Raw genomic sequence first — 18,641 nt, 5'->3', positions numbered from 1 at the left:
CCCCCCCCCCCCCCCCTCCATTGGTTGCAAGCCTCTGTACCCCTGCCATATGTTGTGGACGCCAATCTCTCTCAATCACTAGTTCCAGCCTTCATTTAGGCATGGTGATGACAACAACGACAGTAAAACAAGAACGATAACTCACCGTCCAGCCTTGATAGTGATGATGATGATCACGTCAGTGGAACAAGAACGATAACTCACCGTCCAGTCATGAGCGCGGATGATGATCACGACAACTACAGTAAAACACGAACGACAAGTCACCGTCTAGCCTCGATAGTGATGATGATGATGATCACGACAACGACAGTAATACAAGAACGACAACCCACCGTCCAGTCATGAGCGCGGATGCTGATCACGACAACAACAGTAAAACAAGAACAATGACTCACCGTCGACTCCAGCCTTGATAGTGATGATGATGATCACGACAACGACAGTGAAAGAAGAACGATAACTCACCGTCCAGCCTTGATAGTGATGATGATGATCACGATAACTCACCGTCCAACCTTGATAGTGATGATGATGATCACGACAACGACAGTAAAACAAGACCGACAACTCAACGTCCAGCCTTGATAATGATGAGGATAATCACGACACCGACAGTGAAACAAGAACGACAACTCACCGTCCAGTCATGAGCGCGGCCCTACTGGGGACACAACTCGGTAGCACATAGGACTGATTGAGGAACATGCCTTCCTCCCTCAGCCTCCGGATGTTGGGAGTGACCATGAGGGGGTCGTGAGACTGGAAGTCCGCCCAGCCTAGATCGTCCAGCGCGATGACCATGATGTTGGGATGGTCTTTGCAGCTCGTGATCACCGTGGTGAATAGGGTCGATAGTAGGATGCAGAACAGTGATGTGTGTTGTGGTGAAGCCATCCTGTTGCCGTGCAGACCTATGGGAAAATGTTGAGAATGTACAGGGATAGGCGCATAGGAGCCAAAAACGAAAGACGGGTACAAGGAAATAGACACACTTATCCACAATGACTCACATACACACTGACACCCATGCCACGCACACACACACACATACAAATACACATGCACGCGCGCCCGCGCACACACACACATGCATGCACACGCGCACACACACACACATGCATGCACACACACACACACACACACACACGCACAAACGCGCACGCACGCACGCACGCATACACACACACTCACACACACACGCACGCACTCAAACAAACACTCGCACACACACGCACGCACACACACACACACACACACACACACATACGCACGCACACACAGACACACACACACACACACACACACACACACACACACAACAACAACAACAAACGGTCGGTACCAAGCAATTTTACTTATTGAAGCATAATTTTACATTTTGGCCCTCAGGAAACTCTGAAGTTATCAAAATAATACCTTACTGGTTTGAAACGATAGGCACTGTGTGTTTGTTTCCTGTCATTAAAAGTTAGCCTCTTACTCGTTCTCATAGCTTGATCAATATCAGGGATGGCCAAATCGTCGACCCGATCGCTAGAGGCGAGTAAAACATCCGTCGGGCTAGTAGAAACTGCCTGGCAGCTTCCCGGCTGGCCAGAGCAAATTCTGATCATATGCATAACTTTTGGTTGTACTATCGAGTTTAAAAGCCAAATAAACACTGCAGACGCAGGAACGTCTGTCGTTTGCAAAATCATCGCCATGTCCTGGTGAAATAAAAACGAGGCTTCTGTGCGTGTTACGGGTGTTTTATTGTGTGAAAAAATCTTACACTCATAATCTGTTTTGTGGAATGTACCGGGCAAGCGAAATTTCTGGCGGGCTAGTGATTTTCTTGAAGTTACGAGTTAACATTTTGAGATTTGGCCATCCCTGAATATGATCAGTAAATAAAACCAAGTCAAGTCAAACTAGCACCACAAGTATGAACAATTACAGTGGTGCTGCTTAACAAAAGCAACACAGCACTAACATGTTATAAGAATTCAAGAAAAGCATTTAAAGTCACTATTTTAGCTGGATCATGTTCGGTTTTGTTCGAAGAATACGCTGAGATATGAAAAATATTTGGAATTAATTTCTATGTGTTTAGTATAGTGTGTATGACTCATATTAACAGTTATTGTAGTCCACCAATTACTGGGAACATTCGAAACGACATCAACTATACAGAAAAAGACTTTACCTTCTGTTTCGGGGACCGGTTCACAGACTACTCGTGACAAACCACTTTATTTCATACATATATGTATTTTACGATGTACAGAACCATGGAAAGTCGGAACACCTGCTGTTATTTTCCGCATCGTTCACATATTTCTCGTGCGCACTAACTGTACGTAATGAAATATCCCCTACTCTGAAGTATGGAGCCTACGTGTTCGTATTTCGTTAATTACAGCAAGATAGCAATAAACACTTGTTTTTTGGATTCTCTTTCTGCGCAAGCAATAAAAACAGCACAATCGGATTGCACAGCTAAGGAATAAAATGGCTTCAAATGAGTTTCAGCATGAGCAATAAGACCAAAAATCAATAAAGAATAGGAGTATCCTTTTTTAATTTTTGATATTGTAGACATTATTTAGGGAGTGGCTGGTGGTGGTGGTGGAGGTGGGGTGTGGGTGGCCAGCTGTTTCTTTTACAATTTCTTTAATGATTGAGGGCCGGGGCAATAAGGTTTTCCTCAGTGCACTGCGCTTTTTGGTTTTGTGTTTCAGAACATTTAATCATAAATTGCCAATACAGACAGGAAAAACATTAAATACACCGCATGATGAGAGAGTATGTGTTAAATGCCAGTCTGGAGAACTTGGAGACAAATTTCATAACATTTTCCACTGTATTTTTTTTTTTTTTTAAGGAAGAAGTTAGTACCTTTAAACAAAAATATAACACAACAGTAACCAGGTTGGGCATGTTCCTAATTAATATTTCGACAGTTTGTTGCCTTCTTCTTCTTTTTCTTCCTCTGCCTTCTTCTTGAAGTTAGTACCTGTATATTTACGCCCCCGGTATAGGGGTGTGTATAGGATTCGTTTGTGGGAGGAATCCAAACGCAGTGAAATTAAAAAAAAACAAGAAATTCCTCCGAGGTAGGAAAAACACCCCCGTCAAAGGGAAATAACCTTCTCAGTTGGTGGCAGTGACTCAGTGAGAATGGTTATTTCCCTTTGACCATTAAGATGTCCCTCTATAAGTCCTTGTATAATTTTAATCCACCAATAACTCCCTAACCGTGTGTTTGACTGGTCCCAATTTTTGTAAGGACCGTCTCAGGAATGTATAGAACCTGTTCACCAAGTTTGGTGACGATCGGTCCGTTCATTCTTGAGATCTATATGCGAACACAAACAAACAAACAAACAAACACATGGACCGAATCCTATACACACCCCTATACCGGGGGTGTAAAAATGTATTTGAATTAACAACACAGCGACTGTTGTTGAACCTAGTGTATTGTATTAAGCACATTACGAACGAATTTAATTCTTTTTCACATTTAGTATAGAAGTGTCCGTCCTGAAAACACGTCTGTGAAACAGCAAATTTTCGATTAGTTGAATTTGAGTTATTTATGTTTGATAATTGTGAAGAGCTGGGGTTTTTTCAATTTAGTATTTGTTTTTGTTGTTGTAATTTACCTATTTCATGTAATGCTAGATATTTTTGAAATAAGAGCTGCTGTGATTGGTGAATTTCGTTTGTTTTCCACACTGCCAGAGCGTGTCTTTGGTTCACACCATTGATTGTTCTGCGTTTTGTGTTTGCTTGCATTGCCCTGTGCATTTTTTCAAAGGAAAGGTGTGTGAGTGTGTGTGTGTGTGTGTGTGTGTGTGTGTGTGTGTGTGTGTGTGTGTGTGTGTGTGTGTGTTCTTGTGCATGTGTGTGTGTGTGTCCTTCCCTCTCTGTCTGTCTGTTGACCTCTCTCTCTCTCTCTCTCTCTCTCTCTCTCTCTCTCTCTCTCTCTCTCTCTCTCTCTCTCTCTCTCTCTCTTAATTCCTCCCTTTAAACACTCCAGTAAGTTTTCTTGTTTACTTTTATTTCTCTCTCCTGCAAGAATCGCACGCAAACCAAAGAGTTCACAACTCTCAACGATAGTTTGGTCAATCTTTTTCACATTTGAACAAGATTCCTTGCGCAGTCGTTGGTCAATTGGTCGTTGTTGGACAATCTGTACTACCAGCCAGCCCGGGTGGCTGGCAGAAACAGGTAGCCAGGGCACCCGTTTGGTCAACGTTGTCTCCTGAGGACACCGGGTAGAAAGCGAAGGGCTGAAGCGGGTAGAGTCCCTCCTTGGCACCCGGTTCCCCGACCAGGTATTCTTTGATCTTCGCTTCCATCGTTACGAGGAGGGCAGCGTTGTTGGGATCGGAGTACGTGTTGTTTCGTTCGCTTGGGTCCTGTTGAGATTCACAATATTAACTTTAAACATTGTGAGAGTGAGAACAACAACGTACAACAAGGATTTAATGCGCACAGTTATTCTTCGTGACAATGCGACTTTCCACGCGAGCTTCAAGACGAAAAGGAAGTTGGGAGTTTTACCTCCCTTGGCTTTTCCTAAATGCGGCTTTCTACAGAAAAGAAACCAACTGATTATTACTAGCTACTAGTTTCGGAGGGGGCTACTGAACCAGGTCATAGCTAAATTTAAGCCAAGATGCCCATCGTCCCATATATGGGACGCACCACATTCGGAAGCACTCAGTCTCAACTAAGCATAGGTACTAACTAGACCCTGGTCTGCTAAATGTATCAAGAGGGTCTACTTGTTTTTAATGAGTGAGTTTGGCTTGCAGACCCCCCCTCCGTTTGAGAGAGGAGGCGACTTAAAGAAGAATGTACATTTAAGGCTAACGAGGATATTTTTTTTAGTAGCCGCAACCGTCGCATTAGAAGGAATGTGTTAAAACCCTTAGGCTGGTTGTCGCGACATATGTCGCGCTACTTTACGTATATTGTCACCTGGTTGTCACGACATATGTCGCGCTACTGGCTCAGTCTGTTTGGTCGGTTCCGATTACCTCCCATGAATGCGAAAACCTATATGACCGTTTTTTGTTATTTTTCTCTCTGTTATTGTTAATTCACCAGTGGCTATGTAACATGTGTTACAGAATTGCACCAGTGTAAGGGTTAACTGATTGTTATTATTGTTACTACTTTTGGCATGTAAAAGAAAAGGTAAACTCCTTAAATCAGCATTGCATATCTTTCGACCAGAATTCTGTATATATGTTATATCCTCTTTTCCAACCACTCGCACTCTGAAAAAAAAGATGAACTAGTCTTCACCGACCGTATCCAGATTGTAAAGTTTGGACTCATTAGTAAACTTCGTCTTGTCCAGGCCTCCAAAAGGGTACTGGTTATACAGCTGGAACGGGGGGAACCACCCAGACTTCGCGGCTGATCCTCCACGGCCCCTGTGAACACACATAACCACACACACACACACACGTGCACAAACACACACACGTACGCACGCATGCACACACACACACACACACACACACACACACACAGACGCGCGCGCGCGCGCACACGCACACACACACACATTTGTTTAGGGGAAAATACAATCAGATTGTCAAGTATAATTAGGAAAACAGACAGACAGACGGTCTGAAAGGCAGCCAGATAGACAGACAGACAGACAGACAGACAGACAGACAGACAGACAGACAGACAGAGAAAGAAACAGAGAGAGAGATGGAGATAGAATTGAATACACTACCACACACAGGGAAGCGCACCGATTTTGAACAATGTAACACACACACACACACACACACACACACACACACACACACACACACACACACACACACACACACACACACACACACACACACACACACTTACTTGATAAGTTTCCACTGCTTGTAGCGAAAAGCTGAATGTTTTCTCCTGTCAAAATCGTTGACAGCGTAGATGAACTCATTCCTGGCGCTCGGTTCATTTCTCTGCAGGTTTGGCCATAGGTCGTGGCCGTGTATGTAGTTTGGTCTGTAAAGAGGTATTGTACACACATGAGTTTTTTTTTCTCGATCTGTAAGTTCTTTGTTTGTGTTACATCGCTCTCTACTGCTATTTTCCTACTTTTACGTGACGCCATTATTCTCATTTGTGACGCCTTCTAGATCTTTGCTTCACTTCGCTTTTGACGCTAGATATGTAGACTAGAGGTTACATGCCGAGTCTCAGTGATTATTAAAAATAATGGTGGAAGTTAGTGGATCTTAAAAAATGCGAGCTTCAGCGAGCTTTTTCATGACCGCGAACTGAGACCATTATTTTTGATAATCACTGAGACGAGGTATGTAACCTCTTTATTCCTCCTTTCTACAGTTATTCAAAGAAAAGAGGAGTTTTTGTGCGAAAGTTTGATCGAATCCTATTCACTCAACCCGTCTACCTATGCAGGCGATTGAATAATGCGCGGTTGTATAGTTCAGGGAAAATCATTCAATTCTGTCAACACTTCTTGTCAGTTTCCCTGTTTTGGACTAAAATCAAGTAGGGGAAGGGCTCCTAATATGGACCGGCTCCTAATATGGACCACCTCCTGTTCTGACAAACTAACTGCGCAAGAGCGCTCAAAACAATTTCATTCGCTGTATTCACCCTCTCTGGATAACTTGCACATGTCAAAATAGTTGTAGAAACACAAACCTTAAAACCGTTAGGCTTTTTCTCTTTTTTTCACTTTTGGCAGGGTTCACTCTAAATTTTCCGCCTAAAACGGACTCGTTTCTGTCTACAACCAAAGCTTTTATCGCACAAAAACTGCTATATATGACAGCTAAGACCGTATTTGTTACATTTTAGCAGTGTTGACCCCGAGTTTCTACTGCAAAAAAAAATGATAGCAAAATCTCAAAGTATGTGTGAGTCCCCTAATATGGACCACCTTCAACAAATCGAAGAAAATAAAAGCTAAAGGCTATTTTCATTAATTCATTAAGAAGCTTGCTGGAAATAACCTATATAATAACTAGCCCTCGAGATTTCAAAAATATATAACAAATAGTCTTCTTTTTGTGGAAGTTGATAATTTCACTTATTTTCACTCTGTTTTTGATAAGCTTCTTTAGTTTCCTGGTGTGCTTCAAATAATGCTTTCATCAACCCGAAACAGATAAATCTAAAGCATATTTTAATTAGTCTGACTTGCACACTAAGTTGAATCATGTTATTTTGAAGTATAGGGGGCTTTTTACAGTGATTCGTGAAGGCCGCTTCACTGGTCCATATTAGGCGCCCAGGCTCCTAATATGGACCATTTATGATTTTTTTCTGTATTTAATTTTTGCTGAATGTCTATCAAAGCTATTTCACTCTAATTAGGCCTAACGATTAACCTAAGAGAGAAGGACTACCAAACACAAAATGAAACTTCTTCGCAAGAAAACAAGCTAGTTATCAGCATGAAACAAAAAGTGTTCCATATTAGGAGCCCTTCCCCTACACAGTTATATTGTTATTCTGCTGTGGCGGTAAAGGCAGATAGTGTGTGTTCTGTTCATGTTTTGGTATCGCTTAGGAAATGTTCTTTCTTCGAATGGGACTAGCAGACGAACTTTTGCACCCATGTTCCAACGTTAAAAACTGTATTAAGTTCAGTTTTCTGGGGCTAAATAATGTATGAAACCGCTGTATGTTCTTTAGATTGATGAGATGTATACACTTGGTTGCGTGTGATCCGTTAATAAAATGAAATAATTTATTGTCGAAAACTAACCGTCGGATTGCAGTCTTTTGTCCAAGCAACTCAGTTCAGAAAATTTGGAAGGGGAACTACTCTTATCGCTAGACAGTACGAGAGTTACTTGCCTTGGAAGTTTGCTTGCACCCATAAGATATCTAAAGCGAGTTTCTCTGCACTGATCGTTATAGATTTGGATTTAGAAAACAACCAAACTCATGGATTTCATATGGAGATTAATGTGTTCAAGCCTGTAGTTGCTAGTTTAAATGCAGTATGTTTGTATTGTTTGGTCTAGAGATGTATATTTCGTACATTAGAGCGTTCGGAACTTTTCAATCGCTAAAGTAGTTCCCTCAAAGTCTAGCTCATCAACCTGTGAGCTATCGAGGATTCAGGCCCGTTATTGGGTAAGTGATTAATTTTGGTTGTTGGGTAAGTTACCGAAAAATAACTAGCCCTCCACGTTTACAGAGAGAAAGAAGCCGAGGGGGGAATAATTCTATTTAGATGAGAGGGTCGTTTGAATGTATCTCGTTGTGCTCCTTTGTAAAATACATTCCATGACTTTGTTTGTAAACATGTATCTGAATAAATAAATAAAATACTATTGAAACCAAGTGTTTTGCTCACTGCGGTCCTTCAGCTATCCCGAGCAGAGTGGGCAGCCAATCAATGGCGTGGATCAAGCCGGACCACGTGACGTTAGTAGCGGTCAGTCCCGGCGCCTTGAAGACAGTGTAGGAGCGGGTCCCTCCCTCAAAGATGGTCTGCTTGGTCCCCCGCAGCGGCCAGTTGACCGACCCCCCTTCCAACGCCGGACCTCCATTGTCCGACATTGTTAGGATGACCGTGTTATCGTAGACTCCCTGGTTGGGACCAAAAGATGTAGATTATTCATGCAAGTTAATGGCCCGATCCGCCCCGTGAAAACATTTCGCCTCACTGTCTCAGATCTGGCTAAACGTCCACTTGGTCACCTACCAAAGGTCAACACCCTGACTGCTTGCTGTGGTGAGTTGGCATTTTTGTATGAATTAATTTCCGATAAAATACCACTGTTAATTTTTGGTATGTGACCAAGTGGAGGAATGGTCTTATCCCAAGTTAGAGCCTTGTCAGATCTGAGAGAGTGAAGCAAACTTATTTATTTATAGAAACAAAATTTAAGAGGCGGAGAGGTCCTTTAAACATGCAGGTTAACTGTTGTGATTTTCACTAAAAGTAAAGTTTTTCGCGTGTGGCCAGGGATAACGTTTTAACGAGCTGTCAGGCTACAGAGTTTTGGTTTTATTTGATCGTTTCCAAATGTGGCAAATTGATATATCTGTTATTGTAGTGTGATCTAAGCCTGTGCCTTTGGTAACGTCTGGGCCAGAAAATAACATATGTTTAAACAAAACAAAACAAATGCTCAAGCACGATCACAGAGCATCTATTCTTGCAGTTCAGCAGAAGCTATACATGCTTCTACGATTTCGGCAAGAAATCTGTTGTTACAATAACACATGGTGTTCAGGATACACCTTCAACGGAATTTGAAATTAGAATTACTAAATCCCAGTGATCTGCGTAGTTTCATCAGAGCGATGTTTTTTATTTTTTTATTTTTTTTAATTTTTTTTATTGTTGTGTGTGTTGTCTGACATGTCCTGGTGTTCGTACATAATTGGGTGAACCTTTTACAGAAAATACAAAGAACACTAGAGAGCCGGAGTGGCACAGTGGTTAAAGCACTTGCCTCTTACGCTGGAGGTTACCCGGGGCGAATACAACTACCCATTTATTCCGAGCGCTCTCCAGTCCACCCAGCTGGAAATGGGTATGCCTGACCCCATTTCGGGCTGCTGAAGGCGAAGAGAGGATTGGAGGGCCCGTCTTCATAAAGCTGGCCTGAGAGTATAATTATATAGATGAGATCTCTTACATCTCGCTTCCCCACGACCAAAAAAGGTTATAGCACTACCTTGACCTTTATCCTTTACAAAGAACGCTTACGTATGCTGACCTCTGACATCTCGCTCCCTTCGACCAAAAATGGACATGGGACAACCTTGACGTATACCCTTTACAAAGGACACTTGCATAATTATGCTGCTGACCTTGTCCTTCAATGCCTGCACGATCTGACCAATCCCCTGATCGGCGGCAGCGAACATGGCGCACTGAGTCTTTCTCTTCTCATTGGTCACGTGACTGCAGAAGGTGTCGCGATAGTGCTGGGGTACCTCGAAGGGCTTGTGGCCCACGTAGTGCGACAGGAAGAGAAAGAAAGGTTTGGACGAGTCTGTCTCGTTCAGTACTTTCAGAGCCCGGGCGTTGTACAGGTCGGTTTTATAGTGACCCTGACATGAATAAAATATAATGAATAGTAAGCTATTGGACGTATACTTTATGACAAAACAAAAGATTACAATCACAATTACAAAAACAACAATTGATTTTTATAGTGTTTTTTTTTTTACATTTAATTTTTAATTTTGTCTTTGTTTTATTTGTATCACATATTGAATAAATCAATAAATCAGGTTTGAATTTGTGACATCGACAGACTAACCAGTTTAAGAAAGCAAATGTAAGCTTACCTAAAAGATCAACAAAGGTCGACCCTTTTTAAAATGCAACTGAAGATCATCTCAGAAAACGGCGACAAAGAAATAAGCAAGAAAACGTTGAGAATGTTGATAATGGCATGCATCACCTTGCACGTACAGTATCAAACATAGGACGGATGCATGTTAATTAATTCAACAGCCCACAATGATGTGCTTGGCAATTTACAAAAAATCAACAAAGATCGACGCTTTTTAAAATTCATTTAAAGATCATCTCATACTCACACAACGGCGTTTAAGGAAGAAGCAAGAATACGTTGGGAATGTGTTACATGTCATTTCATCACCTTGCATACACGTACAGTATCAAACATAAAAGCAAATTACCTCGGCGGTCCAGTCAATGTTTCGCCCCTCCCAGAAGTCGTAAATGCCATCCGTGGAATTGTGGTAGTACTGTGACTTGTGGCCTCCCAACATCTGACCGTAGAATGTGTCAAAGCCTCGAGCTTGTCGGTAAACAAACAGAACACATTATGCAGTTAGTTTTATTTGGATAAAAGTGTTTCATTATGAGGAGACTGAATGGTATATAAGTGTGTGCTAGCAACCATGCGATCTGTGTAAAATGACCTATTTTGGGTTTTTTTAAAAGTAAAAATAACGTACCCATCTATTTCAGTTAAAATTCCAAATTTGTTTAAGATTGAAAGCACAACAAATGCACTCTTTTGTTGTCTTGGCTATCCCCATAAATAAACCTACCAGTTTTTAATCGGACTCTAACGTCACATGGTTCAAAGAAGAAAAATCCAACGTTCAATCGATTCATTAAAGTAATACATGTGACGCAATGTAATAAAGTAATAATGATTACCTTGAGGCATGAGGCACTGACTCGACTGGAGAGGAAGTGTTAGTGAACAAAAATCATGACAATTTTGGGAAAAGTCGTTATAAGTCCACTGATGGTCGGTCATACGTGGTAACAGCGAGGGGGACGTAATATGGAGGTAACAATACGAAGAAATAGAAGGAAAAATAATCATGACAATACACCGTACATCACGTGCCATTATTCCTTTCGTTTAGCCATCCTGAAGAAGGCAGCAACATGCTGTCGAAATATTGATTAAGAATGTACCAAACCTGGTTACTGTTGCGTTCTCTTTTTGCTTAAATGAGAAATATAGCTATTCTGATGAACACGTGGGGGAATTCGGGGGCTGTGATTGGATGGTCTCTTCCGATCATCAAAGCATAATGCGGCAGAAGTCGGCCATTTTACTCAATATCCAAAAGTATATTGAGAAAAATGGCCGTCGCATGATTCCGGTTCACCCATCTGTACCACGGCGATGTTTCTATCGACAACAGCATACACTGACAACTTAAAAGGCTGTTTCAACAACTGTGTTGTGAAGTCGAATGCACTTGGAGTCAGTTTTTTTTACAAAGTCAGAAAGCGTGTAGCGGTGTGCATGTCTGCGCGAACATGATGCGCGTAAGAAGTTTATCTGCTATCAAAACCTGAGATCAACGCATCGAAGCAAAAACTGTCATTTTGTAAGTTTGGAACAACAAATCAAGGTCATAACAGCTATATAATCGCTATTGTGTTTTCAGCGTAGCAATAGGGTCCGATATTTAGACTCGAACAAGTATAATGCGACTCGTCTTCGACTCGTCGGCATTATACTTGTCTCGTCTAAATATCGGACCCTATTGCTACGCTGAAAACACAATAGCTGGTAATAATTCGTTACAGAAAAACGGGTCGTAAATATTGTTGAGGTAGCCGTAAGATAGAGGGACCGTTCTGGGAGGTACCACTGTCAAGCAAAGTAATACAGTACAGTGGTGCCTGCCATGAAAGGACACCCTTTGCAGGTGGCCTGTCATGACAGGTACATTTTGATAGAGGCAATAGAAGAAGGGACATCAGGAGGTGTCCTTTTAAGGGAGCTGTCCTGCTCTTATCGGAGGTGCCACTGTAATGATGATTACCTTGAGGCATGAGTCCGGGGTGGCAGAAGCCCAAGTGCCACTTGCCGACCAGGTGCGTGCTGTATCCCAGTGTCTTCAGTTCCTGGGGGAGGAGGGTGAAGGTCTCGTTCACCCAGAACTTGGTCAGCTCTGTCATCCCCTTGCCCTCCATGCAACCAAACGTGTGGGGGTAACTGTCCACGTGACACGGTGATTTTTGTTTTAAAGTTTAGGAAGACGCTATAGCATGCCATTTTAATCAATAAAACAATAAGATAATATGAACAAACTTGGTGTTTGAATGTTTGAATGTAAGCTTACATGAAACTGGAACATTGATCTGTGGCACATAAACTTAACACTTACTTTTGGCGCGACGCCTCTCATTACACAGATGGACAATAATGAGAAGTGTGACAAACATTGCTGCTGTGTCTGCAGGTGTCAAAACAGTGATTTTTTAACAATATGCAAAAGAGATATGAACATTCTTATTTTGTTGTGTTTGTATATCAAACCAGGAAATAGTCCTAGTGTACTGCACATCTCTGAAGTAAATATGTATATCTTGTGTTTTATGGTAACATGTATGCATTATGTGTATGTTACGCTAGAGACGTGAACAAAGAAATGTGGACAAAAAAATTAACGTAAATTATCATAATGAAAAACAAGAAGAGCAAATACTCAAACAACTCATCTTTCGTTCTACGTAGCATTAATCAAAACCAAAGTATTAGCTGATATATATATCTAATGTAAAAAAATAAATAAAAGCAGAATAAGAAAGACAACAAACCGTCCACTCATGAGGGCAGCAATGGTAGGACCACACATAGGTTGGACATAGGACTGACTGAGGAACAGCCCCTCCTCTCTCAGTTTCTTGATATTGGGCGTTCTCATGATGGGGTCGTGGGATTCAAAGTCTCCCCACCCGGCCTCTTGAAGCAAGATCAACACGATGTTGGGCTTCTGGCAGCCCATGGACGAGGGTAGCAGAGTCATGAGCAGCAGGCAAGCCGCCAGAATGTGCTTCAGGGTGCGTGTCATCGTCACCTTGTGCGATGTTGAGCTGGTAATCAATTGTGCATTCGTTTTTGTTGTGTCACCATATATATGTTAAAGTAAATTATCAAACTATGACATTTACAATGTGCCTGAAAATTATAGTAAATCTACTATTTCACACGGGTATTTTGTACATTTCCTAAAATTCCAGGACATTTGTAAATTTCCTGAAATGTGCATGCTGTTTTTGTGAGTGTGTTTTTTAAAAATAAATTTACTGAACCGGAAAATAATGTTTAGTAAAATCGTCAAATTCTGCAGATATACCCTTCAAAAAATGTTAAGGACCACTTTTTCAAATGCATGTCATACAGAAATGACAAGGTTAAATGATTTAATATTTTCTTTATTGTTTTATTACAGAACTGAGAATTGTCTCCAGAAAATGTCACGTCAAACATGCCAGCGAAACTAACGCTAGAGCTTCTTACTCTAGACAACCCTCTGATCTCAAATTCACAACAGTAGTATTTCTTTCAACGAAAAAGTGCAAAATCTTATCCCGGCAGCGATCACTCGTTAATCTCCCACTATTCGATAGTGAGATGTCCTACGACGTAAGGTGATCTCTCCCCGGACCATCACAGAGCCCCCATAAAACGATTTCGTTCTAGAACAGCGCCATCTGCAAAGCACTCTCTACGACGTCTCCAGACTGATGCGTCCATCAGCAGGATCCCAGAAGAGGTGGGACCCATCTGTAAACAAGAACTGAGCCCTACGATGACATGACTACCTCACATGTTGAGTGCACCAGGCTCGGTGGGCAGCTGGATGGTTGGCAGTCAATGTTGTTTTGCGGACTGGGCGTCTTTCACTGAAGTTGAAAGCGCGTAAGCAGTGTGTAACACTTTGATTACTGACAACAGTGTGTGGTGGCAGCTCACGGTCGATGCCTGCGGCCTTTTCAGTAACATTGTTTTGCTGCATGACCTTCATTTGGATGAGGCGATCCTTCATTGTTGTGGTGACCGTGGGCCAACCATAACATTTTCGTAACTGTACTCTGCCAATTGCTTAAAGCCATTCCTTCAGTCCGATGATGTTGAAGTGAGACACTGCAAAACTCTGAACCACTTGCCTGGCAGAAACAGCCATCAAACTGCCCTTGCCTTATCCAATTCGCTCCGTTTTGGTGATAGGGGCATGTTGTTTCATTGCATTATTTTGTCAGTGTGCCATTTTACAAACACAATTTTGTGAGCACATTTCGTGGCTGAAACCCTGTTGTAGCACGTGCATTACTGGTTTTTGTCCTGGCATGTCTTGCATAAATTTCAGAAGACTTTGAAAACTGCCCCCTTTTTTTAACGAAAACCTCACTTTTCCCGTTTGTTTAGCATGACCCAGTAACACTGCCTGCCAAAAATGTTTCTAGACTCACTACCCTTTTGTTAATTTAAAAAAGTGACGATTCAATCAAATTGTCAAACCCTTGATTTTTGGCAACTTTTTTTTAAAGATTGTGAACATTTCATGACCGGTCCGTAACTTTATTTGAAGAGTATATATAGGAAATGTGTAAATTTCCTTAATTTTACATACTGATATAATATATCAGTGAAAAACAACAACAACAAGAGAATAAACATGTAATCAGAATTAAATTTGTTGTCTGGAAATTCCTCGTCTAAACATTTCCATTATTAATCTTGCAAACTTGTTCGAGTTTAATATATTGGTGAAATTCCCCATATATTAGATTCCCTCCGAAATGCGGACGAATGTGCATGAGGCAAACGGAAGCAATCTTGAACAGACAAAAGACCAACAAACTCTGTCTGGCTTTAAACGCTACAGGGAACTTTGTAAGTTTCCGAAAAAAATGCAATGCAACAATAAATTTGTACAAATCAAAGATCATATACTACAGAAACCCAAACGTCCCAAAATTAAAAAAAAACAAAAACAAACCAAGCATGGTTAGTTCGTGGAACGTTTTATTTTTGACAAAACAAAATATTCAATAGTACATTGATGCCTTTCGACGGCACCGCCTTGCCAGAGATTGGACCGACACATAGTAGAGGGCCCCAAAGGGTTTAGAATCGTGATCGTGATTGGCGTTTTTTGACCTTTCTGTGACCGTGATTGCCGAAATTTCCATTTCTGTGATCGTGATGGGACTTTGCCCGTGATCCGTGATGACAAAAAAATCCACTCTCGTGATCGTGATCGTCATTTGTTTTCGTGATCGTGATGGGCATTATTGCAAAGCATTTTATTTTCAACGTACATTTTTCACAGCTGTATCACTCTATGATCCTCTACTCGCCGTCAAGGTGTTTGTGATCGTGAAAACAAAAATCAAGGTAACTGTGATCGTGAAAGCTAAAATTTCCCTTCCCGTGATCGTGATGATACCCCCCCTTTGGGGCCCTCATAGTATCAGGTATGTTTTGTTCATCTCATATTTGTTGTTTGTTTGTCTGTCCACTATAAAGACTATTGGGTCGGTGTACCAGTGAATGGTTTTACAAACATTCAACGTTCCATTGACAAACTATTCTTGTTTTCGAATTCTTCATAAACTACAGGTCTAGTACTCACCAGTCTCGGGAATCTTGCAAGCTTGCCAAGGCGATTTCAGCTCTACTGTGCTATCCCACACATGGCAATTTTATGTGGTGTTCTTTGTGCACTCTGATCATTATAAACTCATTCCTATCCAATTTCGTGTTTCTGGCTTTAACGATTCTAATCAAGACCATATAATTACCATATAAATGCAAGCAGTATTATCTCTCCAAAACAGCAACAAAAAAAGAATATCAACAATACTAACCCCTCACTGCCTTATTCTGTTCGCTGAGGAGCTGGCCGCCAGCGATTCATCTGTCATGTTGTGAGAACGGGTCCTTACATATTATTACCTTTGCGTGGGACTCAAACACAAGGAATTTATGAGTTTCTCTTTTGAACAGCAACTTTTCATCGCCTACACCGAATGCCAACTTTGATTTAATTGTGGCTTAGTGCGCAACCTGAGTGATTTGGCCTGGTCGATCATGATCGCTGTAAAATGTAAGGGCCGGTGTCACGATATCATTTTTTTGCCTGGGCCCAGCTATTGTATTCAATATATACCACATACTGAAATTGTTTTTTCCCCGTCAAAATAAGAAAAAAGTGCACTTATTGGACGGAAAAACGCAGGTCAGTGTCTTGCACATAAAGGAAATTCGTGGTAAAATTCGATAGATATTACCCCCACATCAAATTCTGATTCCTTCGTGCACTGAGTGATCACATTCTTTGAACTAAGATCGGAAGAATTTTGCAATGAAGCAAATGTCCAAGTTAACATACCGTTTTAAACGAATTTGACCCCATAAGAGTAAATTACCACAGGTCGATCATCAGTACTTTGGTAGGGAGAGTGATATTCAGTGTTCAGTTTATAAGTGATAAGCACAGCCGAATGCGAAAGCTGAGCCCAGACGAAAACAGATTGTTACACCGAGGTGTGGGATAATCAGCAGTAAAGCCGACTTATTCACATTTTGATGATGATAGCCACGTGTAGGCTTGCTGGATTTCCTCAGGATCAATATTAAGGTCATACAATGAAGCCATTAATATGTTGATCTGTGTGTGTGTGTGTGTGTGTGTGTGTGTGTGTGTGTGTGTGTGTGTGTATGTGCGTGTGTGTGCGTCGAGTGGTTGTGTACGTGTGAGTGTATATATGTGTGTGTGTGTGTGTGTGTGTGTGTGTGTGTGTGTGTGTGTGTGTGTGTGTGTGTGTGTGTGTGTGTGTGTGTGTGTCTATCTGTCTGTCAGTGTGTGTGCGTGCGTGTGTGTGCATGTAACACGGCTGGAAACTTGACAACACTATTCATAGCAATGGTTGTTAACTTTCAGCTTTCAGCACAATTTTTCCGCGCTAACTGTTCGGCTCACTATGTTTTGTAAGATTTGGCCTTTATACTCGATGTGGTCATCCTTCCACTTGGACACATACCAACAATTAACACCCTGACCCTTTGATGTGATGAGTTGAATGTTTTGGATGAATTAATTTCTTTAACAAAAAAAATTACTTCATCACAATGTCTACTGTGCACAGAGAGCACCCAGACTGCTTATTTTTGGTATGTGACCAAGTGGAGGTTTTGCCTTATTCCATGTACAAGCCTGGCCACATCTGAGATAGTGAGCCCTGGTGGACGAGAAGGGGTGTGCCTTTAAGGTAATCGACGTTTGAGTCGTTTCTCTGGTTGTTGATTTGGTGGGTAGGTTGGTAATGTATATCTGGTGATTCAGCAAACAAGCATAATAACAATCCCACAATCAATAAAATCAAAGGAAAAACGGCAAATACTAAACACAGGCAGAACACAGATCCGTTATTGAAATATTCCACCATTTTAATTTTTGAACAAAGACAGATTTTTTGTTTAAAGCAACAACAAAAATGAATCCTTGAAATACATTATAATAAATACAGTTATAAATGACAACTTATGCAATATAATACCAGACTAGTTCGCAAAAAGGCAAAATGTTTCTGCAGGCTTTAAAATAAATCACCAGCACTTACTGTATCACATTTGAATGAAAGTCAATTTCAAATTATAGTCTTCAATTTTTGCAATACTGCACAAAGCAACATTACACTATCTTAATATGTATTCAATAATGAATAATATAATTGTATTGTTTTACTTTGTCTGAAATGAAGTGTTCCAAAAACATACCATTCTTGGGGGTTTTCTTCAGAATTTTGGAACGTTACCATTTTATCTGTTTTTGGATCTATCCAAATAGCTTAGATTTTCAATGAGCTCCTTCTTAACTCACTTAATTGAAGTAGAATTGTGCACTTTTGCTGAACGTTACGCAATAAGAATTCAGAATTGCATGATGCTCTGGAAAGCACTGTTAACCAATCTTCAGTAGCCTATATTATACATTACTGGAATTTTAGAATAATAATAGCCCAAACCATTTTTTAGATTTGTATTTATATATTTATCTATTTTTGCAACTTGATATATGGATTTATGAACGGTTATACATTTTGGTATTGAAACTAACGTTATTTATTATCATGCGCTCAGTGGACCCAATTTGATGCAGTCAACTTTAAACCTTGAAAACAAAACCGTGCGCGTCGTCTACCGTTGCTCGTTCTACTTCGTATCCAGACAACAGCAGCTTGATCACTTGGTAATGCTACATTCCGTATTCGACGTCCTCAAAGGTAACGGGTTTCGTCTGCAAGACGAATGCGTCCCTGATACCACAATAAAAACTCCGACGCTAGAGAGTCGAGCCGACCCAACTACTCACATTCATTTAGTTAATAATTT

At 41.0% G+C, this 18,641-nt stretch overlaps 3 protein-coding genes across 5 annotated transcripts in view; all 3 read right to left on the bottom strand.

Annotated features, from left to right (window-relative positions):
* The window catches only part of LOC138962734 (arylsulfatase B-like), a 39,984-nt gene extending 37,645 nt beyond the window's left edge, over positions 1–2,339 (bottom strand). Inside the window, exons 1-2 of one of the 2 annotated variants that reach the window (XM_070334672.1) lie at positions 2,189–2,339; positions 641–914 (exon numbers count right to left, since the gene is read on the bottom strand). In XM_070334672.1, the coding sequence (XP_070190773.1) occupies positions 641–897 (257 nt within the window). In that variant the 5' untranslated portion in view covers positions 898–914; positions 2,189–2,339. Of the gene's footprint in view, positions 1–204; positions 219–640; positions 915–2,188 lie in introns of those variants that run through there. The other variant, XM_070334673.1, reaches the window with a different exon arrangement.
* A 1,688-nt stretch (positions 2,340–4,027) lies between these two features.
* Positions 4,028–16,258, bottom strand: LOC138962731 (arylsulfatase B-like). Of its 2 annotated transcripts, none has more exons than XM_070334669.1 (9): positions 16,115–16,258; positions 13,058–13,333; positions 12,280–12,452; positions 10,660–10,781; positions 9,820–10,062; positions 8,351–8,586; positions 5,875–6,018; positions 5,309–5,435; positions 4,028–4,409 (listed from the first exon to the last, which is right to left on the bottom strand). In XM_070334669.1, exons 2-9 carry the CDS (start codon positions 13,309–13,311, stop codon positions 4,158–4,160), a joined length of 1,551 nt encoding a protein of 516 aa, XP_070190770.1. In that variant the 5' UTR covers positions 13,312–13,333; positions 16,115–16,258; the 3' UTR covers positions 4,028–4,157. The 2 variants fall into 2 exon arrangements, with proteins under 2 accessions (XP_070190770.1, XP_070190771.1); XM_070334670.1 differs by lacking the exon at positions 16,115–16,258 and adding an exon at positions 15,880–16,017.
* A 1,434-nt stretch (positions 16,259–17,692) lies between these two features.
* Positions 17,693–18,641, bottom strand: part of LOC138962730 (uncharacterized) — a 30,723-nt gene continuing 29,774 nt past the window's right edge. The window contains exon 11 of the mRNA XM_070334667.1: positions 17,693–18,641. This exon is cut by the window's right edge and continues 962 nt beyond it. The gene's annotated coding sequence lies outside the window, so the exon portion shown is untranslated.

Source organism: Littorina saxatilis, linkage group LG3 (assembly GCF_037325665.1).
Source record: "Littorina saxatilis isolate snail1 linkage group LG3, US_GU_Lsax_2.0, whole genome shotgun sequence".
Lineage (NCBI taxonomy): Eukaryota > Metazoa > Mollusca > Gastropoda > Littorinimorpha > Littorinidae > Littorina > Littorina saxatilis.
The sequence above is the reverse complement of the archived record's forward strand: the minus strand, read 5'-3'. Positions and strand labels throughout refer to the sequence as shown.